Source organism: Zophobas morio, unplaced genomic scaffold (genome assembly GCF_036711695.1).
Source record: "Zophobas morio isolate AGI-343-1 ecotype UQ-CSIRO unplaced genomic scaffold, CSIRO_AGI_Zmor_V1 ptg000055l, whole genome shotgun sequence".
In the NCBI taxonomy this organism is placed as follows: domain Eukaryota; kingdom Metazoa; phylum Arthropoda; class Insecta; order Coleoptera; family Tenebrionidae; genus Zophobas; species Zophobas morio.
Genome location: NW_026972160.1, coordinates 103,424 through 130,410, shown reverse-complemented (window position 1 = coordinate 130,410; position 26,987 = coordinate 103,424). Strand labels below are relative to the sequence as shown.

The 26,987-nt window shown below is 33.6% G+C and overlaps 3 protein-coding genes and 2 long non-coding RNA genes across 7 annotated transcripts; 3 read left to right on the top strand and 2 right to left on the bottom strand.

The window, feature by feature from the left end:
- The first annotated feature begins 238 nt into the window (after positions 1–238).
- Positions 239–2,578, top strand: LOC135142939 (uncharacterized). Its single transcript, XM_064074752.1, has 13 exons — positions 239–356; positions 618–695; positions 819–886; positions 936–999; positions 1,057–1,134; positions 1,232–1,263; positions 1,512–1,588; positions 1,641–1,702; positions 1,750–1,823; positions 1,879–2,061; positions 2,115–2,214; positions 2,281–2,341; positions 2,394–2,578. The coding sequence occupies exons 1-13, from the start codon at positions 255–257 to the stop codon at positions 2,516–2,518; spliced, it is 1,104 nt and encodes a 367-aa protein (XP_063930822.1). The 5' UTR covers positions 239–254; the 3' UTR covers positions 2,519–2,578.
- Positions 2,579–2,633: 55 nt separating this feature from the next.
- Positions 2,634–4,489, bottom strand: LOC135142940 (uncharacterized). Of its 2 annotated transcripts, XM_064074754.1 has the most exons (10): positions 4,409–4,489; positions 4,206–4,314; positions 4,111–4,143; positions 3,974–4,055; positions 3,814–3,904; positions 3,512–3,616; positions 3,353–3,421; positions 3,193–3,228; positions 2,961–3,112; positions 2,634–2,898 (listed from the first exon to the last, which is right to left on the bottom strand). In XM_064074754.1, exons 2-10 carry the CDS (start codon positions 4,298–4,300, stop codon positions 2,734–2,736), a joined length of 828 nt encoding a protein of 275 aa, XP_063930824.1. In that variant the 5' UTR covers positions 4,301–4,314; positions 4,409–4,489; the 3' UTR covers positions 2,634–2,733. The 2 variants fall into 2 exon arrangements, with proteins under 2 accessions (XP_063930824.1, XP_063930823.1); XM_064074753.1 differs by having other exon boundaries at positions 3,814–4,055.
- Positions 4,490–12,912: 8,423 nt separating this feature from the next.
- LOC135142966 (uncharacterized) lies at positions 12,913–13,922 on the top strand. The gene is made up of 5 exons (XM_064074785.1): positions 12,913–13,067; positions 13,124–13,214; positions 13,269–13,331; positions 13,466–13,538; positions 13,610–13,922. The coding sequence occupies exons 2-5, from the start codon at positions 13,158–13,160 to the stop codon at positions 13,798–13,800; spliced, it is 384 nt and encodes a 127-aa protein (XP_063930855.1). The 5' UTR covers positions 12,913–13,067; positions 13,124–13,157; the 3' UTR covers positions 13,801–13,922.
- Positions 13,923–21,974: 8,052 nt separating this feature from the next.
- LOC135142951 (uncharacterized) lies at positions 21,975–24,271 on the top strand. Of its 2 annotated transcripts, XR_010282650.1 has the most exons (6): positions 21,975–22,467; positions 22,543–22,618; positions 22,750–22,790; positions 23,681–23,994; positions 24,045–24,121; positions 24,191–24,271. It is a non-coding gene; the product is annotated as an uncharacterized LOC135142951 (long non-coding RNA). The 2 variants fall into 2 exon arrangements; XR_010282649.1 differs by having other exon boundaries at positions 23,681–24,121.
- LOC135142952 (uncharacterized) lies at positions 24,029–25,241 on the bottom strand. The gene is made up of 5 exons (XR_010282651.1): positions 25,146–25,241; positions 24,648–24,864; positions 24,395–24,497; positions 24,183–24,284; positions 24,029–24,113 (listed from the first exon to the last, which is right to left on the bottom strand). It is a non-coding gene; the product is annotated as an uncharacterized LOC135142952 (long non-coding RNA).
- Positions 25,242–26,987: the final 1,746 nt, after the last annotated feature.

Here is a 26,987-nt window from a genome sequence, read left to right as displayed (position 1 = left end):
CGACATTGCAAAATAAAACCTCCTGAACTTTCCAAAAATCTTTTTTTAAATATTTTAATATAATTAGCTTTTTAAATATCGTGGTTGCACGTTTGAATTCAGAGCATTCGGTAATATTAACAATTAGCTACTATCTTAAGGTACCATATTATTGGTTAACCTCATTAGAAGGTTGAAAGAATGGGAGTCTCTGGGCGCCTCTGCTAATTATACTGTGGCTAACCTGTTCTGCCGTGGTTTTAAATAAAGTTGACATGTCTTCAACGGCACACAAAATTTTTATTAAAGATGGTAGCCCTATGCAATTTTGGATCCCCCCAGGCACTCTAAGAAAAACTTATAAAAAAGTTATTGAGGTATCTACTTTTACTACACTAATTTTTCATAAGGAAATATACTAAACTCCACTCTATTCTAGGCAGTTGTTATTTGTAGCGTTACTTATTATTAAAAATTAACATTTAGGCGTATTATATCATTATACCGCATTTAGTTTAACTACTCTGCTCTATATTTATGAGCAAGTAGAATTTAAAGCCGGAGGAGAAATTTTACTGCATATTTATTTTAGTTCTCAACTGTAAGGGTCTAGTTAACTGATTATAAAATCTTATTAGGAACATGGAGGATCTGTAGTGAAACATTGTCATTATGCTAAAGCCTTGCGGCTTGTCAGATCTGATAGCAAAGAGAAAGTTATAAACAATTTTGCCTTGAAATAATTTATTTTTAATTTGTTGAGCTACTAATAAACCACACATACCATCTGTTAGAGATTTAATAAAGGATGTTTGTTAGTACATAAACTATTTCTTCAGGGCGTTTCAGTGAATTTTATAGATGACTGCCTAAAACATTCTCAGTTATTATCACCAAGCGATTACCGGTTTTTTTTTTGTTTTAATATTCAGTAATTTGTAAGTTATATTTTACAGTCTGCCGAAGGACAAAAAACTTAAGCGTTCACCTTTTAAACCCGAAGATCATTATATAATTTTTGTATTTAAATAAATGCTTATAGTAAGTTACCTATCCTATCTTATAACTTATTTATAGTCAGAACTGTTTTCAAAAGTAAATGAAGACAAAGCATTCACCTTAACTGCCAAAGAATGGAGCACTCTGGGGAGTAAGGTAAGTAAGTAATTTAAAAGTTAATACAAAATAAGAAAACTTCTAATGCCACTAATAAAATTGCTATAACTATTGCCTTTAATCCCAATCCCTTCAGCTTTCACCATCGAGAAGAGGAGATACTGTGAGGTAAACTCTTAATTTTCATTGTTACCCGAACTTATAAGTCACGCAGATGTATAAGCTTTTTAAAGTAAATTTTACTTATTATTTAAAGAAAGTTGTAAAGCTCGTATAAGATTTATAACCGCGGGAATATGAAGGGAGTTACTAAGCTAAATTTATATAATCCACGAGGCTTATATTGTTAAGAAAACAAAATGTTTGCCTTATGAACCATTTATTTGCAATTCTAAGGGATAATTGGGTTCCTACAGATCACACTTTACTCATACCTTGCGACCGAATTTTCTTATTCTTTTAAGCAAAAAAGAAGTCTCCATTAAGTACAATGGTACTATTATTATAAAGGATTCGTTTGTAATTTTATAGTTTGTCGTTTAAAGACGAAAGTTTTTGCAAGTTTATTATGTCAAAGGACGGCGAACTAAAAATGATTGCGGCATCGGTAATTTAACTTTGTTTAAATAAAAAAAAGTTAAAGAATTTAATTAGGCTATAGAGAAGATGCTAAAAAGAGCTCAAGAAAAATTGCAGAGAAATAAAGACTTTGCAGTTTCAAGTCCTTTGTATGGCCTGTTGAAGACTTTATATGCTCTTTTTATTGATAAGCGATAATTTTAGAAAATTAACGGGACGCGTAGTAACTCTGGAAGAGGGCACTCCCGCTGAAAGCCCCATTCAGGAATGGGGCATCGCGGAACGGGACAATAAAGAGGAAACACCCGCACGAAAGCGGGAGTTTAGGAAACGACAAGCGCAGAAAGAAGACCAAATAGAACGCCCAAACACCTTAAGCGACATTAGGTTATTGTTTCATCGCCCCTCCATTCTAGCACGGCTTTTGATCTTTTGACCAGTGCGCATTCCGAACAAGAAAAATTAAATTTCATGGAAGCTCAAGTGAGATTTCTCGCTCAGAAATACCAGCAAGCCCTTTGCCTTGTCTTCTACTGCCTCGTACGTGTATCTTCCTGCTGCCCTAGCCAAGCGTCTGTTCACTGAACCGTCAACAATGGCGTCTAGTACTACACTAACTGGGACTACCACTCAGCCGAGTGTTTGCTTCAGGATAAGAGACCCGATCGTATGTGACAAGAAAAGTGCAACTTTATACTTCGCTTTCTAACATTCACAAGGGATAGTGTGGAATGACTCACTGGACAAATTGTTCTCAGAGCAAGATCCCGCCGTCTTCCAGAAACTCTACCAGCTCTGCGGAGATAGAGAGGTGGAAGAAAGATTTGCTTTTCTAAATAAGTAGAAAACATTTTGAACTTGTCCGTCATCCTTTACCAATAAAGGAATCTCTAAACTTTTTTAACCACGTTGGTGTCTTGCGTTATTTTGAACTATCCAAAGGCTTATGAGCTCGCGACATTGGCCTTTTATTCAAAACAGGCGACAGCAAGAGCTACTCTCCAGCCAACAAGACTTTGGCTTTTTCACAGTACTACTGAAAGAAAGATCTGTATGAAGTTAGGCGTCTCTTGCGCGTGCGTTTCTTTTTGGCCTTTTTCTGAAGGAGATTTCAGTAGATGAAGATAAGCGCGAAGCTGAACAGAAAACTGGCGTCACTTTGCTAACAAAGATAGCCTTTGCTTCTTCCTCTTCTTCTTTTAATTTTTTCATTCTTTTACTAAGCTGTAGATAAGTATTATATAAGGCCTAAACGTATGAAACAAATAGTTGGATTTAAAGAAAACTTTTTTATTGATTTCACACTCTTTCTCTTCAACGCAATAAGTGGTCTCTAAAGCTTGAGTACTATCTCCTTGGGCTTCAGTGGCAAGCTTAGGTAATTCCTTGAAAGGAACCGAAGAGACCACCCTATTATTTGAAGAGTTTTTCTCTTCCTCTATTTTTATTAAAAATAAATCACACTTCTTAAAACAATTAAACTTACATATATAAATTTCAGTACAAAAAGATATATACCAGAGGAAGAGCCTACGGAGTGCCATAATCCTAGCCCTAAAGAATTTTATTAGTGGTAAAAGAAAGAAAAATATTTAAAACTATATGTATAAAAATTGCTTAAAACTGCAGATCTTCAAAAATGCGCAAGTATATACAAGAAGTAAAGGCATATAAATACCAGTTGCCTCGTCAATTGCAGTATTACAAATAGTTCCTTTATTAACTGCAGGTCCAAAGTCCAAAAATTCTTGTAAATAAAAAATAAACGTCTATGCGGCTAACAAAGAAAGCCAGAACACTTTAAAAATTAATATTTTCTTAAAGTAAAAACATGAACCTTTTTTCTGCCTGTCTTGAGCCTTCTTCTGAACCTCGATCAGGGCGGCTTCAGCTGCAGCGGCCCCCTGAAATTCTTGAGATTTGCTCATTATTTGGTTTGTTCCTATGAAATAAAGCTACTTTCATATATTACTCAAATAACGGTAAAGAAATATTCAAAAGACCTATTCTAATAATTAACTTTAAAAAACATACTAAAGAGAATACCCTTTAGACTACAGTTACTACTACCATATAAAATTTAGAAATTTCGAACTTCAAAATAATATTAGAAGGGTATCTATTTAAGAAATTATTTACTTTTATTTCTTTCTAATTCCCTTAGAAAGCTCGAGTCATTAAGCAGGTAGCTATTTTCAGACAAATCTTTCTCGTATGCAGTCATAGCATCCTTACATAACAAAATTTTAAACAAAGTTTGTGGTCTTAATTTTTTATAACAGCAAACACACATAAATACTCTGCTTAACTGGTCAATTTTTTTTAGTAGCTCAGCGCTCTCTGCACTGGCCTCAGAAGATTTTTCACGGGCTTCTCTAATCCTATAAAACAGTGTGTTTAAAATAGTTTCCATAAAATTTATTAGGTAAATTCTACCGTCTTGCCACTGCTGCTTGATGCTTAGGACCTCTTAAAGTTTTAATAAAAAAATAAAATAGATTATCTACTTTTAAAAAAAACTACAATTGCACCTCTCATGTAGCATAATAACTGTCTTGTGGTCATTCATCCAACATTTACAAAATTTACAGTAATGCTTAGGAGTGGAAACCCAATAGTCAGCCATTGTACATGAAAAGACTTAGGTAAAAGTTAAGTAGAAAAACAGATATAGTAAGAGAATGTGTAAAAATAATTTAAAAGCAACAAATAAAGACTAACAGGTAATTATTACTTAAAGAAAATTTTTTCTGAGGAGCAACACGCGTCTGAAGGTGAAGTTCGGTTTGGGCGCTTGACTTTTAAAAGTGCCAGTAATCCTCAATAAATTTTTCGAAGGTTTTTAAAAGGGGCTTTTACAGGACGCGGAGGACAGTTAAAGGAAAGTGGCATGTTTTAAATTCCGTAAGGTTGGCCTTTTAGCTAATAGGTGGAAGTACTAAACTTGTAAACCCCTAATTCTTTGTAATACCTTAGTGCGCACTGTGAGTATACATAGTAATCAGAGTTCTAACCAGAATATAGAGAATGTAGTAATAGGCAATACAGGCAGTAGGACCTGTAGAGTATAATTAAACATCGCGCTGAAGAGAATTTTAAAATCGTAGACACCGCAATTACAAAGACGACAAATACCAAAAAAATGAATAGGAATGCCAAGAACCACTGGAGTTTTTTAGTGTTTTATTTGTAATTGTTCGACACTCTAGGCCTGTGTGGTTTGTATTTGTAGGAAAAGTGACTAGTGCAAAAAATTATAAATATGCTGATATATTTATGTTACAGATACCAGTGACTCTAACTGCGGACGAAGTATCAATATTTAAAGGAAGGAGACAACGGACTTAAAAAAATTCAATTAAAAAGACCTAAAAACAGATAATCACCACCTCAAGTAGTAGGTGACTGATTGGGCTATTTTAACAATTTTTTTTAATCGTTGCTTCTTGCATATAACAGGGTTTTTAACGTTTTAAAACTTAGTTCAACGTACATGGCTATACACACTTGACTGATATTAAAATCCTGAATGCTATCAAGAAATTGATGCGAACTAGAGTAAAGGGGAACATTTTTAAGAGGAAAACAAAATGACTTAGTAAAGGGTTGAGCTGGCGTATGATAAGAGGATAAAGTAAGACCTTAAAGATAGGTAAATTGTATATGTGAAACGATTTGATAAAAGTATTTAGTTGGGTCGGCGAAAAGAGTGGAAGTAATGAAATAATGGCTTATTCAAATTTATGTATAACAACAAGTGTAATTTAAACACGATATCAGTTTAAAGGAACAAAGTTTACGTGTTTTAAATGGATTATATATATTTAAAAAAGCTTAACGGTAAGTTATTGAAGATTAAATTTCTAATTGGAAAGGTAATAACATTGGAAAAAAAAATTGTTTAAGTTTATCAACAAAACACGCGAAGAGCTCAGTGGCTTATTGAATTTTTGTTTAAAAGGTCGCCTGGTGTAAACCATTGATAATGCTCACTAAAGAAAAATTGTACAATACCAAATGTATTTAAAACAGCTCCAACAAATACTTTTTCTATAAAAATATATAATATTTGTCAGCTTGTAATACGCTGAATACTAGAATATTGTAAATAATACTTTGACTTTAGTACGCGTCACCACTTATGTTAGTTTATTCTTATACATATTAATATATCTCCTCTACTCCCCTTGAAGGTATGTGTTCCCTTCCAATAATGGGTACCACGCTAATTGCTTCCTTTTTCTTTCTCTGTGGGATATTATGTGAGTTTAAAAATTCTTTAAAATATAAGTATAAGTTCTTTAGTGTTGTGTAGATTTAGCCTTTTCTATTTTAATATGATTTGAATCTTAATACTGTTCTTAAAATGGCACTATCACAAGTAGTGACTATAAAAGCGTAAATATATGTATACCCAAGGTAGGAACATATATATACATATTTTATTAGACAATATATATACAACACAGTAATTAGGCTTTCCCTTTATACCTACCGGTTCCATGCAGGAAGCAAAGATTAGCCCCTTGCAGGTATGGTATATTTAATCCACGAACTTGCTAACTTAATAAACGCACGTGTTTATCACTAGGCCCAAAATATATAATGCCAACTATTCAAACGTTTAGTTAAATTAATTGTAATGTCGGGGATAAGACGCTGACAAAGCGACACTTTTTGCTGATCGCCCTACTACTCAAAGTATGCCAACCTGCTTCTTTAGTTGCGGATGAAGTGCTTCTTTAGTCGAACTTCTTCGCTAATGCTGAAGAGCAGCTTGAGACAATTACCATATCAAAACATGATTATTAAAGCTCTACCGAGACGCAAAGCACTTGGCTGCGAGGGTATCACTAACGCAAGCAAATACCACTGAGGGTGGTAGAACGCCTATGCTGCCTCGTCAACTAGATGGTGGTCCTTGACACCTCTCTGTTACGCTGAGACAAGAGCTGTTGTTGTGTTAACGAAGGCACCATGACAAGCTTTTACAGTATTTTTTTCTCTCGCCATCCACTGGCAAAGTAGTTATAGGCGTCATACTGCGCCGCTTGGTTGACGCTAGCCATGCTTTGTTAAACTTCCAGTGTGTATTTCGTCCAGGTCATTTCACGAGGCAACAGGACCCCGCTTAATGGAACGACCTGTGCCTATAATTTAAAAAGAGGTCACGTGGAAAAAACTTTGGATCGAGTATGGCAACACGGGTTTACTTTGCAAATCGCGCATCGTAGCCCTTCCTATTGTTCTAATTAACGTGATCAATCCTTTTTTAAGAAACGCATTTTTAATTCTTATGTAAACGATGCGCGCTCACCCCTACAACTACTAACAGCTGATGTCCAGTAAGGTTTTCATCTTTAAACCCTAGTCTTCGCCCGTTAAGTGGGCAACGTGCCACAACCTGGCAACACCCACACGCGGGGCATATGACTGGCGATTTATTTCTTGTCAAATGACCGGCCTTATTGCACCGGCACCTGCAGTTCTACCTAGTGACTCTTGAGTTAATAAAAATTAAGAACAAGACCTTTTTTAGCCCGATAAAAGGCGTACTACACCACCACTCCGGGTAACCTTCAAAAAAAATGAATTTACTTTGCGGTCCAAAGAGATATACTTGGTGGCCGTAAATGGCTTTCGTGGAGATGGAGGTCAAGACAGCGTTTATAACTCTTTCCCCTTTGCTTTGTGCCAAAGCAAGCTCTCGTTGCACAAAAATTAATCCTTGTATGTGTTATATCCAGCTAATAATGATATACGCGTCCACTTTCTAGACCTACGATTAACCGGCAAGAACCATTTCACTTCCAGTGAGGCAAAAGAAGCTACTAACGTCATTTAATGCAATATTAATTTACCTTTTCATACCCTCGGTCCTGCGAAAACATAAAACTTATTTTGCAGAAAATGTTAATTTGTGTTAATGCGACATCTGCTATTGCCCCTGTTAAAAATTGTGATATACGCGGTTGCAGCTTTGTTTCTGAAAGACTAAGAGCTGCTTTAAAATCCATTCGACCCCCCGTTTGGTTATTACTACTATAGCCTTCTCGCACAAATAGAAAGTGGAAAACACAACCAACAATATGATAGCTTTATAACTCAGAGGTGAATATACTTAGGAAATTTGTCCAAAAAATCTGGACGATTACATTTTACTTTTGGACATCAGAGTAAGATCATAGGACAACTTGATCAGCTCTGGGTGATCAAATGCGCAAATTTTTCACATCTCCAAAGGAAATTATTTATCCATAGATTTCCTCTTAGTGAATCTTCATCTTCAGAAATAATTATTCAAGTTTTCGGTTAAAACTAGTAAATATTGGGTTATTATTTTAGAGATAATTTGTGATTAACTTGAAAATTTTCTTTCTCCTCCTATTATACGTAACTATCTCAAAGAGTCAGCTTCTTTACAAAAACATCTATATATCTCCTAAAAGAAATACGTCGGTCATATACGCAAGCTCAGCATCTACTTCTTATTAGCAAGTCAGATTTTCATTCATCTCAAAAATTAATTTACTTATTCTTTAAGTTCAAGCAGGCGTGCAAGAACTTTTCCTTTAAATGACTACCTCACTTTTGGATGTGTATGCTTTCGTATGTTGGACCTACTCTGTGCGCCATATAAGTGGGCTGCAGATTTTTTAAAACAAACTCCTCAGGATAATCACAAATGCTTCATGGTTGCTTAGTTAAATGAAAACAATCCACCAATAGTTTATTAGTCTCTGCTGTTAGTTATAACTTAGACTGTTTTAACCCCTTATAGGTTCCTGGTTACAATGTTTACCACTTGGCGCTTAGGTTCAATTTGCAAGAGTAGCTCTATGGAAATTTGACTCTAAGGGACAGGCTCGGTCTCGGAAACAATCTCTACTAAGTTTGAGTACCATGTTCTAACGGATTAGGCAGCAACCAAGAAAGCATAAAAATGTGGTAAAATTGGTTACCATTGAACGTTAAGTTAAGCATTTTTTGCGCGATCTTTTTATTGGACAAAAAAGTGTTCATTGTGGATGTAATAAGTTGATTTTTGGTTAGATTACTGTTTCTTTTTAGAATATTAATTTGGATATATAGAACTAAATTTTGAAAAAAAAATATTGGTAAAGTATATTTTTTTTAACATAGGAAGTGATTTCGCAGAAAAAACAAATCTTATATAAGACCCAGAGTTTTGCCCGCTAAAGGGTTAATAATTATCACATTCAACTGCTATGAGGGCAAGTGGTAACCAGCAAGTTAAATTCAACAACTTTCTTTTTATAACTTTCTTAGGCCAGGTCGAGACCTTGACTAGGCTAATTATTTTTACTTCCTTTTGATCATTTTATAAGTGCGCTCTTTTGAATACTAAGGGTTTTTAAAGCAAATTACCCATATGTATTTTAAATTTATTAAATTTAAAAGTATTTACTTAAGTTTTAACAACACTGTAAGTTAAAATAGATGAGTATAATAGTATTTTTTAGCATGAGCCTATAGTGGTAGTATTAGTTTATATGTTTAAATTTATCACTTAGGGTATTTAAACCTTTAAGCCTTTAAAAATTAACTGTACACAGATATATATAATATATACAAAGTACAGATATACGGGCGTAACTAAGACGAAAGCGCAGGAAAAAATCAGTGCGACTGCTTGTTTATTTCTTAATTTCTTAGCGGATGTTCCTTATTTGCTAATTTATTATTATTATTGAAATTGCCTGGTGCTCAATCGGGTAGTAAAAGATAAAACCGAATTTTCGAGCTCTAAACAGGTTAACAGCGTACATATAGGCTTTAAGCTTGAGTAAAGCAATCTCATATATATTCCTTATGTACTGATAATTAAGCGATAACAGAATTATTAAAAAAATCATAGTTTCGCCTAAAGACGGCAATTTACGTTAAAAATTGTGAACTGGGATCTTTTCCTCAACACATATGTTTCCTTCCTCAAGTTTTTTGAGCTGACTTATCTTTTATTTTTAAGCCTAATCACAACATAAGAACGTTTAAGAGACTTTTATGTCGAAGGTTTATACGGGAAAACAGTCTTTAATAATTTATAATTTTTAATTATCTGCACTCCTAGACTTGAGTAAATAATTATTAGAAAGAACATTAAAGCAACTATATAAAAAATATTCGCAACCCTTTAGGTATCTAGAACAGGCTTATTAATTACAAAATTTATAACAATCGTATCCAAGCAGCGATAGTACCAAGGCCTAATGCGCGCTCTTAATACCAAAACAGTCCCAAAAAAATTTTTAAAAACTAGATTTCTACGTTGCGAGCTTTTGTCCTTTACACCGATTGAATTGTTATACAATAATTTTTGAATATTAAATTATTGACTACCATTAACAAAAGGGTGAAATAATTTTGATTAAAGTAAGAAAATGATTTGTTTTTCTATCAAGTTAACCACAATAATACATCTACTCTTTTTCTTTGTGCTTTTATTGTGTTGTTCATATGTTAAAGCAGTCTTAAAAAAATATATATATTTTTCCTTCTAAATCCAGGCTAACCCCTATTATAAATTCGAAGCCCATTGCGCGAGCGCCAATAGGGTGAGCTCAACTGCCAGCACATCGATTGGTGTGCTCATTAAGCCGTTCTTAAGTGTATTGCGTAGAAAAACGGTACCAGGGTTCTATCCGGAGACCTTGAAGTAGGGATCGACGTGAACAAACCACAGCGCCCTTTAAAACTGGGTAAATAAGCTAAGTAAAAAAATAATAAAGTAATAATAAATTGTATAAATATACTAATATATGCTATCTTATTAATTAATTTATAAAAATACTTAGTTGACTAAAACATATTAAAATAACTGTTTATATATCCTATCACTATTATAACTGAAATATTTTTAATTTTTAAAATGTGTAAATCAAAATATATTAAATGTGAATAAACAAATAAACAAACATATGGTGGTAAATCGAGGTATAAAGGAAGCGTCTTTTAGTTGTGCTTAGGACTTTTATATTTCAACCCCTTACGGGCAAAACTCTGCGTCTTATATAGGATTTGTTTTTTTCTGCGAAATCACTTCCTATGTTAAAAAAAATATACTTTACCAATATTTTTTTTTCAAAATTTAGTTCTATATATCCAAATTAATATTCTAAAAAGAAACAGTAATCTAACCAAAAATCAACTTATTACATCCACAATGAACACTTTTTTGTCCAATAAAAAGATCGCGCAAAAAATGCTTAACTTAACGTTCAATGGTAACCAATTTTACCACATTTTTATGCTTTCTTGGTTGCTGCCTAATCCGTTAGAACATGGTACTCAAACTTAGTAGAGATTGTTTCCGAGACCGAGCCTGTCCCTTAGAGTCAAATTTCCATAGAGCTACTCTTGCAAATTGAACCTAAGCGCCAAGTGGTAAACATTGTAACCAGGAACCTATAAGGGGTTGAAAGCCCAGGCAAGCCCTCCCCACCAGTTACGCAGCACTAAGTTGCCGGTTTATTACTTTTTACAGTAGTCTAAAAATTTTAGTATAAAAATAAATGGAAAAGAAATCTAAACTAAAGTTCATTTATTACGAAAGTAGACTTGATTTTTTTAAAGCAGGAAGAAAGTTTTTCTAAAGAAGGATATGTTAAAGAATTATATAAAAAATTACCTCAACTAAACGAAGATAATAAGTTAACAGTTAAGAACCTGTACACGTTTATTAGCATTCTTTTTTTTTTCCTTACTTGTTCTGTTACAGTGTCAGTTTTTGGAAGGCTATAATAATTAAAAGCTGCAGAATACTAAAAACGTTGGAAGGCAATCTAACAGATGTAGAAACCAGTTCACGGTTTACAATTTCTGTTCAACATCTCTTCGAAACTTTTACTTTTCACGGCTACAGACCGTCTTGTCTTGAGCAAGTTTTGGTATGTAATCTGTAAACTAATTAAGTTAAGTTGGTTTTAGTTTTATAAACTACATTTAAAAAAGTTATTATTAGTTGGTGTTAAAACTATTAATTGTCGTGTAACACCTATATTTTAACTATATAGGATATTATGAAGCAAGAGGGGAGTTTGGAAAGTCTTGATATGTATAATTCGGGTAAGTTCAGCACATCCATTTTTTTTACCTAAGTTTAGCATATTTTTTAAAATTTATTATGAAACCTGCTATTTTTTTTTAACAGTTTACTATATATATATACACGGAAGATGCTTTTAATGGTTTTTTGAATTGGTTTTTTAAGTCTTTAAAAGGCTTGTTTTGGAGCTATGACAAAAATTTAGAGAAGCTAGTTGTGCTACCTGCGGTAGAGGTGTCTAATTACATCTATTTAAATATTTTTATGTCACTATCAAATAAGATAGAGTCTGAAACTTTTTACGATGAGGTTTTAAAAAAGTCTCATGATTTTGTCGACTGCTTGTTCAGTATGGATGACTTGCTCAAAAAACGTCATGAACTGAGTTCTTGCATATTCACCGATGGCGACTTAAAAATTGTTTTACGATTTTTACAAAGGCGAGGAAGAGTTCTAGTGGATTCCAAGAATGATGTTAGTAAGTTATGCACTTTCCCCTCCCTAAGATGAAATTATTGTTTGTTACGAATAACACCACTTAATAAAGAACTGTGATAATTAGCTTCTATTTCTTATACCTAATCTGCACTTTGCACGCTGTATTCATCCGCGCTATGTTATATTTTTTAGGTGATTAAGTTTGTCAAGAAAAAGTCCTCTATAAGCAGCAATGATTACCAAATTTTACAAGTTAAGAATACCCTTGAGAAAGTACGCAGCCTCTATCACAAGTTCAGCGCACAAATCGATGAGTAATTTGAAAAATATATAAATTTTATTTTCTTTTATTTTGTCTTGGGAGAGAGGTAATTTTTTGGTGTATGGGGGAGGGGGTATAAGTTGTACTAACTATCTATATTTATCTATATTTATATGATTTTTATAAATTTATTGTATTTAATAAGATTTAATTTTATTAAATTAGTTGAATATCTTTATCCTTGTATGTCTGTTTTTGTTTTTTATATACAATAATTAATATAACTAATAATTTTTTAAATTTGGGGGGGGGGACCTTTTGTTCCTTCCCCCCTCTTCCCTCTCATTTATCATAAACATGAAACATAGTGCAGAAACTTATTTGATCTGCCTTATGACTAAAGACTGGGCTAGTTTTTACCTACATTTTAGGGTCTAAGAGGATTCTTCTCATTATTAAGTTATTAAGCAATAATAATCTTAATGTAGCTAACCTTTGTGCGAATCCCTATTCCCTGTCATACCGTCGTTTATGCAAAACTTTTATTGACAGGGCCAGAGAAGCCGCTAAAGATTCTGGAAAATCTAATAAAAGCAGAACTTTACTTTATTTGAAAAGAAAGAAAGAGTTAACGATTTATTATCTTGGTTATATATTTATTTAGAAAACATTTTATTACGAAGCTATGAGAAAAAAGTTGACCAGCTATCTAAACAAATGTTGATTTTGGAAAGAATACTTGAAGAAATCAGGACTCTTGATGCTTCAAAATCAGTTACGGCATATTGTTTTATATATGTCTTCTTAGCTCAAACCCTTTCAAATAAGGTTACTGAAGCTATCCAGTCAGGCGTAGAAACCCTAAAGAGTCTGCTTCCTTTTAAAGTAGAGGTAGTTATTACGTAGTATTGGTCGTAGAGTCTTAATGTAAAACTAGTTCAATTTATTAGTAACTTTTTTGCTTTCAAACTTGCTCTTGTAGCAACCTTTTACCATACTATCTGTTCATGCCCATTTAATATAAGGTTTTGGGAACCATGGATTCTTTAAAAGATGTTCTTAAAGAAGTTGAAAACTTAAGCCAAATTGTTCAATCGGGTTTTATTCTACTTATGGAACAATACCAACATTGGATTTAAGAAGACTTGACTCTTATTATATTTCTACAGACGACGATTACGCTGGCCTAGAAGAAGAATTTATGGCTATTGTATCTGAACTTGAAACTGGGAAACAAGAAAAGCCAGACAAACTCGAGGAGGAAGAACTTAAACGTTGCTTAGACGAATTGCTTTCAGTCCCGGCAACACCCCCTCCCGAGGAAGAAACTTCCTTTGAAAAGAGTGTTTTGGACCAATAAAACTTTACTTTAGTTGGCTATATTTATTTTGGTCTGTTGCGCTTACAAAAAGAAATATAAGCCTCCCTGTGGCACAAGTAGACGCTACTCCACAAAATAATGAATAAATATATTATGATTTTTGCGGCCCTTCCAGCATTTTAATAGCTGGAGGGTTATATTAAAATTCCCTATTGACACAAAATCCGAAAGTAGACTATTATTATTAACCTGTACCCAAATGGAAGCGATAACACTAAAGAGTACATCTAATTGGATCTTTAAGTAATATTGCTGGTAGCACTAGACCTGACATCTCAAACGCGAGATCTATGCTGACCCGATTCATCCATTGCAAGATTGAAGAACATAAGACTTAGCCACTTAGAATTTTTAATTACTTATATCAGACAAGAAACCTTTTGATTTTAAATGAAGTGTAAAAATTATTCCGACAGCAGATTTTTAATTAAATGCTACTGTGATGCCTCTTGGGGGCTGACTCCTACGATTATAAGACTACCAGGGGTATAATTTTACTTAACGAATATTGAATGCAATGACCTCCTAATACAGATAAAACAAAAATTGATATATTTTCTTTTGAGGCCGAGTACATTTCCTTTAATCAAGGCTATATTAAATACATCGACCCTAAATCCATACCCTTAGAAAAATTTTCATATTGTCAATTAAAATTATATACTGCCAACGAAGCAGTAAAAATTATAGTAAAAGGTGATGTACCGAATAATAGGGTAAAACATACTGATATTAGTTTATCGCTAGATTAAGGATTAACTTCAAAAAAAAGAAAATTACTTGCAATAAAAATAATCCTCAAGGCTAAATCTGGCAGACATATTTATAAAGCCATTCTCCTTTCAGAATACCAAAATCTCTAGATAATGACTAATCGAGAATACTCCCGAAAATTTTTAGTCCCCGAAAAATTGATTAATTAGATATATAAAAGCGATACAAACCTGAATTAAGTTAATCTCTATTCTTAATTTTTGTTTTATACTACTGGGGTTGGCTGTAGGGCCTAAAACAAGCTATTGAGTTTAAAGGAAGTCTTAGTATCTCCCGGCCATAAAAATTTATATTTAAATAGTAATTTTAAGAGTTTAAACACCCATTAAAATGAAGGCGATAGCTAGTAACTGAGGAAACTTAGATATTTTTAAAAACCACAAGTCGGACACTAGCTATTATCCGTAGCCGGTGGTTAGTCCATTGAAAGTTTGATCTATGTTCGTAGCGTAGTACCTATTTCATATGACTCACTGCTGAAAGATAGCGCCTATATTATGTACTAGCTAGTACTTAGCTCAAAGAAATTGACCGGGTTAAGACTTAGTTGAATAGTACTTGTTGCTATAGACTATAGGCTAGTATATAGTATAGGCTCTATACAGAATAGTGTTATTAGCTAGTATATAGTAGGAATGTCCGCGGCGAGCCCTCAGTAAAGATCTTAATTTAAGAATGAAAGCAAATCTTAAAATTTTCCACTTCTTGTTTCAAGACAAGCTTCTTTGCTTAGATTAATAGCTTTAAAAAAAAATTTGTGGCCGCATGAAAAAATTAATTTAAATTTGTTCTCCTCAGTAATAGGTATTTATTCCGTTTTTTTATTTTATTTTCGGTAAATAGTTAACAACTTGGGAGGTAATTTATATATATATATATGTATATATAGTATGTATTTGCTTTAGACGCACTCTTCTCTACTTTCCAAACTACTTATATCAACTTTTCATAAAGTATGATATTATCTATTCTAGAGGCCCCAATATAAAAAGATTATTTAGTACAAATACTATATATATTATATAATTTATTAATTTCACAAGTCTAACGGCCCCTACTGAATGCAAGATGCAGGTCACCCCACAATCTGGCTCTAGACTTAAGAGATCTCTTAAACATCGCGCCGCTGGGCTATATATATGTATGATTTACGACTAAGACCTCACTAAGTTATATTACTTACTAACTACATATAAATTTAAAATTTGTGGTTCAATTTTTATTATATATTTTTCGAGCTGCAATCCTTTCAAGTTTTATTAATTAGATTCTTTGAGTAATTTTAGCGGGTTTAAAATACCTTGAACAGGCTTATAACTGTTAAAAGTTATTATAGAGCAATTTTAATAATTGCATTTTATAAATAAACAGTTTTTTAACACTTGAAAATAGTAATTATTCCCTTAAGGTACCGCCATTAATAATAATTTTGAACGAACTTAAGTGAGTATGAATACCTAAAAAAAAAAAGTTAACCTTTTACTACGTAACATCAAAAAATTTTAATTAGGAAAAAATGTAAATATGTCTAGGGACAGTAAATAGTTAGAAATCTAATATGAATTTTTTACTCTGGTCTTTTCTACATACTAAATATATAAAAAAATTTATAATAGTTAAATATAGGTATTCACCTTTACAATTAAAGGTTTAATTTTACAAAAATTCTAAAAAGTAAAAAAGGTTAAAGATAATAATATCTAAAAAACAGATTTACTTGATTCAATATTTTATTTTAAATGTTTAACTAAACTATCCAATGGAACTATTAGTATTTTTTGTTATCTTAATAAAGGAAAATTACATATTTGCACTAATGCAATAATAGAATAGGGCTATTAATATAGTTTTAAAACGAATATTAAACAAAAACGCGTGTTTGTAGCACGGTCTCAACTTAATTTTTAATAAAAATGAGCAAAAGACCAAAGGGTTGTTTTTAGTTCGTAGGCCACTCACGAAAAAATGATTTATTTATTGGTATAAGTAAAGAAACCATCCATTTTATAACTGTTTACATATCAGCGATGAGTGAAACAAAGATCTTATTTATGGAACCCTAAAATATCATTTTTTAATGTTACTAATGATTTTTTCAGATGCTCAGTAAATCGGCACAGTCCGCTTAGTTATGCTTAATAACTTGATGTAGAGGTATGCAAACAATAAAAGTGCGCTTAAAAATATTTATAATTTTATAAAGTAAGCCAGTGCTCGAAAGGAAGCAGCCAAAGAATAAGAATAACATCAATAATACTAGCCTTGTAAAATTTTAGTACCGTTAAAAATTAATAATAAAATGAACAATAATGTTAGCCAGAGTCTCATTAAAACCAGTCTAGGTTTAGTAGAGTCACTTCTCAGGCCCTGGTAAATCAGTTTTGTTAAATAATACAAAGGTTTTAATCGATAGACTCTAAATTATACTCTCTATGTAATTTGTTGTTGCCCACAAACAAAGGGACATCCACCAACATTTAGGGAAAGCGATTTGGTAGTATGTGAAGTCGTTATGTGCGGCTCGTAAATAGGTCCAAGCAAAAACACATGGAAGTGTAGACCATCAGCGGTGTATAGCCGTTTTTATAAACCGAAAGCTTAATTTTTTTTTAAAAACAGCTTGCTTCTCCTGCATAACATTATAGGGTATTGAACGGCTATGTTTGCTTGTTTTTTGTGACGCCGTACATAAGATGTGGAGTCCAGTTAGTTATCACGCCAAGGTACTCTTTATTGCGAGCAATGACAGTTGATTTAGTAAGGGACTTAATATTTGAGGAAACACCCTTTTTTCGTATGACACTTTATAGCTACTCTTAAACGTACTGTACTAAGGTCTTGTTGAAAAACAAGCCTCAAGCACTGTCAAATAGGATTGTAATATTCCTGAACACCAGACAGGCGGAGCTAGAGCTTTAAATATAGAGGTATCATTGGAGTTAGGACAGGTATATTTTTCGAATGGTTGCGGCATATAGGACATGTAGGTACAAAAAAGTGAAGACTGTAATAGAAAGCCTTGGGGAACACCCGCCTTGAGCATTTTAATAACGAACTTCATCTAGTTCACTTTAACAGTAAAGGTTCTATGTGTAAGGTATGAATGTATCATTGCGATCAAGTTATTAAGTTTAGAATTAATCTTTCTATTACAATTTTTTATCTATTTATACGACGTAACAATTACATATATTATCATCTATCAAAGTTTTTCCTTCATCTACTCGACTTAACCTGAAACAACCGTTAAGTTGTAATAATATTATCTTGTTTAAGCTGTTTATATCACAATATCAAATCCACCAAGGGCTAGCAAGGACTCGAGTTCTTTATCAGGTGCTTCCTGGTAAGTATCTCTGTTTTCGGATTGCATGGTTTTATCGTTTGTTAAATATCAAATCGATCTCCAAAGGTTGTTTTTCAGTTTGAGTTCGATAATCTCAGAAGCTTTTTAATTTGATTTGACCTCTATTTCTTCTTTAGAGTAGAGCTGATCTTCACATGATTGCAAAATTCGTTGTTGTCAGTACGATTTTTTTAAGGGCTTCTTTGTTTGCAAGCTAATCTTTGTTTTTTAGTTTTAATAGTTTCCATTTAATAAGGGTGATATTTTTTGTTCATGGATGTGGCCTGCGCACCTCGACTTCTTACCTCAGATTTACGTTAAATTCTTAACCAATTTATATAGCGTTTTATTTAATATATACTTAAATATATTCGAAAAATTAAACTTCTAAATCCATAATTACAGACTATATATAACATGGTTTTTACTCTGATACACTGGAGCTCCACTCTGCAGAATACTGCTAGTCAGCGAGATCATATTACTAACGTATTGGTTGAGAATACTGGGCTTAGAAAAGGAATAGAGGCTTTAGACAAAATTAGCTCACTTCGAGAGAGTAAGTTGCGACAAAGTAATGTAAAAAGACGTAAGGGACCTTTTGGGTTAAACACTATGACAACAACACTATAAAAATAATAATACTTTTAACCACAGTAAAAAAAAAACGGGATTAAAAACAACAATAACAGTAGTGCTAACAATAGTAACTTTACTAATAGTAAAGATTTTAATAAATACAAAACCATTAATTATAATATACTGGCCGTGGTAACAATACTAATTATAATAGAGATATTACTAATAGTATTAATAATACAAAAACTAATGATAATAATAGTATTGATAAAAATAAAGTTTATAATAATAATTTCCTATGAGCAACCAGCCTAAATTTAATAGAATACCTCCGATTATACATTCTAACAAACTAGCTTGGGAATTTATTAAACAACAAAATATCGACAACTAAATAGATATTAAACGTGTCAAAGACCTAAGACACGGAATTCGTGTGAACTTAGTCTCTGCCGACAACTACAGAAAACTGGCATAAACTCTAGACGGAAACTACTGAATATTATTTACACACCAGTTGCCTTGCTAAAAAGAGCTTAAAGTGGTATTTCGAGGTATTTTCGCGGAAATGGATCGAAAACTGAAAAGACAGATCTGATATCTCTATGGTTCAACCCGTGGAATGCGCTTATTTAGAAAGGAAAGACAAGCTCTGACTCTTTTACTCGTCAAGTTGACTAGCGAAGCAAGGATTTATTACTTAAAGTACAGGGTATACCGCCGTGTCGGCTGAGCTCTTAAAAAGAGGCGGGAGGATCTGCCAGTGCCATGAGTGTTAACTACTTGGACATAGAGAAAAATATTGCAAGTCATGTACAATTGCGTCGATGCGGTGGCCCTCACGAGTCGAAGCCCTACACTAATGGCGAGAATGAAAAGTCTACCGGCGCTAATGCCAAGAGGAGCATCCTTCAAATTATAGAGAATGCATAGACTACCAGTAAAATGCACCTATGAGAAAAATTTATTAAAAATATTTCAGCTTAAACTCCCAAGAATCCTGAGAGTTTCGTTAAAGAAAATATAAGCTATGCACAGAGTACTAAACTGAACTTATCAACTGAAACTACAAATACAGTTCTATTAAACGGGATGATGAAAAACTTTGTAGCGACACTTATTAATACGATCAGCTCTCACCTAACAAAGGCCATAACGGAGATATTCAAAAATTTGGATAATTATAAAGTTGGATATACCGAGAACAGCTCCTAGTTCCTTCAGAAGTCCGGCTTGGAATGCCGACGACGTCCGTCGCAAGAAGCAAAAACTACAGGAATTTATTGCCCGAGGAGACCTGGACATAATCCTCATTTTTGAAACATATCTGAAGGAGGTAACCGATTTATAGTACCTAATTATACTGTTTACAGGAGCTACAGGGAAGATACTGTGGGAGAAGTCGTAGCTGTCCTAATTAAAGAAAACATTACCTACCGAGCGCTCTTTTTCCACTTGGTAAGTTTAGAAAGGGGGCTCCATCGCAATGGAAAAGTCAATATAATTGCTGCTAATAAATCACCCATTAAGGTTTTGCATATATTTGATGAATATAAGGTTTTTGCGGTTCCTCCAGCATCTTAACAGCTGGAGATTTATACTGTAAAAGCCCTCGGTGGAATAGTAGGCGGAGGAATACCAGTGGAAAGAGGTTTGCCGAAATAGCCGACAATTAGGGTTTATTTGTAATTGTTACAAAGGACCCAACGCATCGCCCAGTCAAAGGGGCTTGTAACGTTTTAGATTTCACGATAACGCGAAATATCTAGGTACTTGCAATTGCCAATACGCTAGTTAAACTCTCTTCAGATCATAACCCCATTCCCAAAAAAATAAGAGATAAGTCGGCCTCGAGTACTGAAGTAAAAAGGTAACTAGTTGGCCAACATTTTTTTTTTCTGGATCATATAAACAAAAGCATAGCTATCAAAGCGCCCACAAGCTCCTCGATCTACTTTGACCAGGGGCAATAAAAAAAAATTACACTACCCATCCATTACCCTGGACGCTCATCGAATAGTAGAGGTCGACTTCACTGAAGGCCCATTCATCTATGATAGATTCCGACGAAGATGAAAACTATCCCAAGCAAGTGCCCACATGATTTCTGCTTACCTTTTAAGACCTTAGGTAAACAAGGTTAAGCTTACCACCAGTGCGGGACTTAAAACTTATCCAGCATCTTAATACAAGAAAGTCTCGCGTACGACGGTATTTCTAATTTAAAGCTTAAAAACTTACTCCACGAGTTATTTCTCTGATTTCGAAAATAATTAATCAAGTATTTACCATTGCCTGCCTCCCCAAGTGGTGAAAACTAGCAGAAGTAATTTTTATAGCGAAAACTAGGCCGTTTTAGCAAAGGTTATCACCCAATAAACTAGGTGTCCTCCCTAGGAAAGGTGGCAGAAGGGGTTATCCTTACTAGGTTACAAGAATTTGTGGATAGTACGTGCGTCTTGCCTAATTTTCAATATTGTTTTCGAAAAAATTACTCCACGATTCACTAGGTACACAGGCCTACGGAAGAAGCTATAAAAGCTTTTAACAATAGGAAAGAAAGAGGTGTGGTCTTTTAGATATTGAGAAAGTTTTAATAAAAGTTGACCCGATGGCCTAGTCTTCAAGATGATTACCGCCAATTTCCCCTTTTACTTACATGCGATAGTTCACTTATATTTAACAGATAGAATTTTTACTGCTAAAGTATGTTAGCTGAAGTCCGCTGTTAAACAACTTAAAATGTGGATCCGTAAGACTCCTTATTATCCCCTTTACTTTTTTCAATCCACATATCTGATATGCCACAATCGCCAAAGATAAACTTAGTCCAGTACGCTAATCACAGCTTTATATGATAATTTAAATCTGCCCGGCTGGTGTTTAAAGAAAACATACATTTTTATTAGGCAATACTTGAGGCATGGTTTCCAACATGGAGGTTAACAATGAATGCGTCGAAAAGTAGCTTTATGATTATAACAAGGAGGTTACTTCCCCCCCAGGCCCCTAGCCTCACACTAAACTAAACTGGCATCCCTCGAAGAGGGAAGGTTTAATTATCTCAGAGTTATGCCTGACGACAGACTAAACTGGACTCCGCAACTTCCTTACGTCGTTTTATAACCAGACAAGCTATAGTCGTCTTAAATCCTTCACTATACAAAAATAGCAAACTGTATTAAAAAAAAACAAACTTCTGTTATACAAATCGTTTATGTGCCCGCTGATAGTTTATCCTCTATTGCCTGGGCCTCTTCCTTAGTGAACATATCGAATACAAATATGCAAAATTGCGTTCTGAGAATAGGGGTGAATGCCCGTTGGTTTGCGCGCCACGGCTCACTACATAGAATATATAACCACGAGCCCGTTAAATATCTTTTTAAAATTTCACGGAACTAGCTTACTAGAGATAGGGTCAACACAACATACTATTTTGGCAGGCTCTTGATTATGGCTCTCGTTGGTACACCTAGTACTTGCGGCCAAAATATTTCTTAGATCTATTAGAGGGAGAAATTGCTAAGATAATAGTTTATTTTAATTGCTAAGATAATAGTTTATTTTATTAACTTATAATTACATAGATATTTTTTTAATAATTTTAAAGTATAAAAAATAACTGTTTATTATATGTAATATAGTTCCTACTTCGTTATTACGTCTTCTTAAAGATATACACTTTAGCTGTGATGAGGAAGTGCATCCGTTTTCCTCATCGATGGCGCAATGGACCGTTAGGGGAAGTTATGGCTTTTGCACCCTCAATTAGTAGAGGGAAAGTAGCTTAAGCAGCAACTAATTAGAGATCAAGCCTGTAGCAAGCCAGTGCTCTAAATAGAATTAAAAAACTCCTCCTGGTGTACTGGCGTCTGCTTGCGTTCGAATAAAGTCTAAGCGGGTCTGGGTCTGACTTGTCAAGCATCCGCAAGAAGTCATTAATAGTAACTATAAGAAAATTGTTCTAAATACGTTGAAGATAACTTTCTCCTTCATATTACATTTTTATGATATACTAGGAAACTTTCTTTTTGAGGAAGGATAGCTAATGTGCCCATTCACAGTGCTCTTTGGAAATAATGGACATACATTTTGGTATCATATGTCGTGATAATTGCTTTATTATCATAACCATGACCATTTATTAAAAATAAGCTTTTCTCTTTTCTACCTTAAGCGCCATCTTGTCCTTTTTTTTAATAAAAGCTTTCATATTTTTAAAACAGAATCAAATCCTTTTTCATATAATTTACCTACGGGGATTAAGGTAAGTTCAAAATTTTTGTTTAAAATAGCTTTATTACTATCTAAAAATTCAAGGTGACCGGTTGGCTAGGCCTCAGAGCTGTTTATAATTGTATCGATAACGTGTTTATCAAACCGGATATCAGTTAACCACTCTTTATCTGTAATATAATGAGGATAGATCCCTGTGTCAACAATCATGTTTATCCCTGATTGGTTTTTCCCGGATATTTATTTTTTGTTGTGCCATTTTTCTTATTAAAACATAATTTGCATGTTTGCTTAAGGTACGAACCTTAAGAACTTTAATGCTGGCCCTGATAGCCTTCGCGGTCTAAGGCGTAATAGATAGCGATAATATGCCCCCCACCTTTTTAACATAATCACTCTTCTTTGGCAGGAGTGGTCCTGAGCCTTAACTCGGTAGCTAGTTATATCTTGCACAGATTAGGTAGCTTTCGTCCACTCTCTTGGCTTTGCTCAAATAGTATCATAGTAGTATGTTTCGCATTGGAGAGCAAGTGCGCGGACATCCTTACTAAAGCTGTGATCAATGACCTTGGCTTTTATCCGGTTCGATAAAATGGCGTTAGCCTTGGCGTGCTGGTGCTACATATAGTGTATAGGCTACGACTTATTCCCCTGGTCAATTACCTACCTAAGCGCTTAGGCCAACCTCGGGTTGTTATCCATTTAAAAGTAAAACACAAGTAAATCAAGCATAAAACTACCTTGCCGTAGTTACAGCACCAGAATAAAATAGCTCAACTCTAGTCAACACCTTATTGAATCTTTGACCTTCTGGGTAGTAACACTGTTTAGGAACTTTTTAAAATGCTTTGGATAAGCTCCCTTCGTCTTTTTTCCTGTAGTTTTACACTTAACTTCCAATTGGTAACTAATTTTCAATAGTTTTTTAAATAGGGTTGAGGAGTGAAACAACGTTTAAAAGGCGCAACTTGTTCTTATATATAGGCTAAAATGACAATTCTAGTCAAATACCCCTCTGACACTCAACCAATTTTTTTAAGTAAAATGTGAAAGGGGATCCTTAATATACCCTCATTCACTCTTTATAAAAATTAACCGCGTTTTGGTCAACGTTTTGCAGATAAAAAAAGAATTGCTATCCGGGTAGAGACTAACGCCTAGGAGGCTCCGCCAAGTGTGTGCACGTGCTTTCAAGAAAACCTATTTCGTCTTTAGTATTAACTGAGCACCAGGACGTAAAATTAATAACTTATTCACGAACTGCTTAGAAGAATAATATAATTAGCAATAATATGAAAAAGTAAACCCCAATCGCGCTAGTTGGAAACAGCCAGTATTTTTATTAAAATTCACTCTAATAAGGTATGTCATATGATTTTAAAAAAACTACTGAGTTTATAATATTAATTTTTATATACTGCACTTTTATAGCGTTTACTGTAAAGAAGGAATTGAAGTAAAAGCGTTCCATTAAGTAAACTTCCGCAAAGATGGCCCACATATAAAGACTTGTTGCCTGGGGCTTCTGAACATGCAAATATAAAACAAAATTAAAAAAAAAAATTATACAATAACAAATAAAGAATTGCTATATTTAGTAGGAGACTCAACCTTTGAATTATGAATAAAAACAACCTTTCAAACTGGTATAACATCGAAGTACACTACCACCGAAAGTTAATAATGCAGTAAGAATGGAAACTTGACCAGTACTTTTATTAACGTATATAGATCTTATCTAATATTAAATTTTTATTTAAGAATAGTTTAATAGTAAGAACGTCAAACTATTCAACATATATTGGCACAACAAAATCTACAATCAGTTTTGAAAACAAAAAAAGTACTCCAAAAAATAGGACTATTTAAATAGATTAAGTACACTTGCCTGAGGTAGCTTGCTAGAAGTTAAAATGAAGACGTTAAGCCAACTCAAAACTTTCAGTATTTCCAGTGGAAGGTACTTAAAAAAATAAAAAGCAGTGAAAACAAAAGTTCCCAAATATGAAAGCTGTAGCAAATGAGTCTTCCTTTCAGAATATTTAAAAAGCAAATATATAATAATATGATCTTGAATCAGCAAATTGAGAGTTTCGGCCCATGATCTAGGTAAAATAAAGAAAAGAGTGGAGGGCATTCATTACAACAAATAGGATAACATAAGATTACGTAAAAGGGTTGTAATTCCGATAACAATTACAAATTATTATCAAGTAACTAAAAGTTTCCAATAAGAAAGAAAGCAAAGAAATTGATTTTGTGGACTTAAACTTAAAAATTCGCAATATCTGGGGAACTTTAACTATCATGCGCGCAAGCATTTAAAACAAGGCGAATATTTAGGTTAAAAATACATACCAAAAGCAGATACAAGTATAATGCCTACCCCTAGCCCTTTACTTATTACTAGTTTCCGGTTGCTATGGCAACTTTCATCCATAACTCAAGGCCCTTAAGGATCAAAGCGACTCTTTCGTAGCTATATAATCCGGCGTAAGCAAATCTGCTTCTACTTTTACTGGTGTCGGCCATACGTTACTTTTGTATTCGTAACTCGCAAAGATTTTAAAGTAACGAATGAACATGAGAACCCGACCTTAAACGAGGTTCTGAACACATGACATAAAAATTAAGATATAACTTTAATGTTATAATAGACTAATTTGAAACCAAGAAAATAACCTTGAAAATTCTTTTTTGAAAAACAATGATCAACAACAAGATATGTTAATAGGATCTGCGTTTTATTAAATCTTAAACAGATAATTATGAGTTGTTGCTCGGTAGGTTTGTGCAATTCAGTTTTTTCTTTACTAACTGTGATCGTTAATTACGGGGGTAGGGCGTCCCAGAGAGTGGTGGCTAAATTAAACTACCATCAAGGGTTGCAAAAGTATATTAAAGGACATAGAAGGTAAAAAGAACTTTTATTTTATTAAAACTTTGTAAAATGGAAGAGAAATAACTAGTTCTAGAGCTATCGACCAGAACTAAATAGTTAGCAATACCGTTTAAAGAATTTTAAGGTTACGATCGTCCTATTTAAAAGTGAACCTGGTAAACAAGGAAATACTTACGATAATAAAACTAGTAATAAATTAATATCATATAGTATTAGCAGTGTCAGTACCAGTACTATTTATCAGATAAAAACCAAACTACTCGCCATGACCTAGCATGCATTCCCCGTCTTTATTTTACTTGTCGGATAGATATTGATTGTGACCAACGCATTTTTTAAATTGTCCATAAAGTTTTAGCACTTTAAAAAAAATTTTTAAGGCTTACCAACTATTATAAGGGTCTATTTTTACTTCTATATAAAAAAATGCCTCTGGCTAGCTTCTAAGCTTCTACTTCAAACTCTTGGTTGTAATTTCTATTCTTGATTGACCACAGATATAAATTAGTTGTGTATAAGCTCCATTCCTCGTTCTAAGATCTTAGTCGTGTCTTCCATTATATACTTGCCCTCAGCTCCACTTAGTTTTACTCGTTGTCTCTTCGATATAAGTATCAGTTGATCTTGAAGAGTTCTATTACGGGCTATTATCAGAAAACCTTTAAATCTTAGAATCGTAACATTACTTACGATGATTACTACAAAACAGGACTTTAGTAATAGTAACATGAGTACTAGCGTAATTATTTAAGAGAATTTACAATCTAAAGCTAGTTAAAATTAAATAATTTCGTCAAGACGCAGAGCACATAATCGAATCATAGACTGCCTTATTTTACGCCAATAGGCTTAAATCTTATACTTACTACCGCCCTTTGGACTAATGAAGACGAACGAGGGGTTTTTAATTGAGCTGGATATCCAAGAGGTCCATTCGTCTTAAGTTAATATGACTCTATAAAAACTTCAGAACACCTCTGCACCTATTGCTCGTTAAACTACTTAGTCTGAAAAAAGTATATATAAACTCAATGTACAGTTTCATAACAGTTCTGTGTAAAAATCTTAAAGCCAGGGACGCCACCTATTCGGACATAAAATTTCCTTCTCAAGCTCAAACGCGTGCACGTATTATAAATATAGAAAAGGGAAAAGATAGAACGCCAAGATGTGCGAACTGCAAGGGTAGTTACCGCAAATTAAATATGACGTAATCCACCCCTGTAGATGGACGCCTTAAAAGACTGTAATAACAGGAAATATTAAATAGAATTTATATTATTAATGCAGAATATCAGTTAACAGGTACAATATATAAGTCTATTA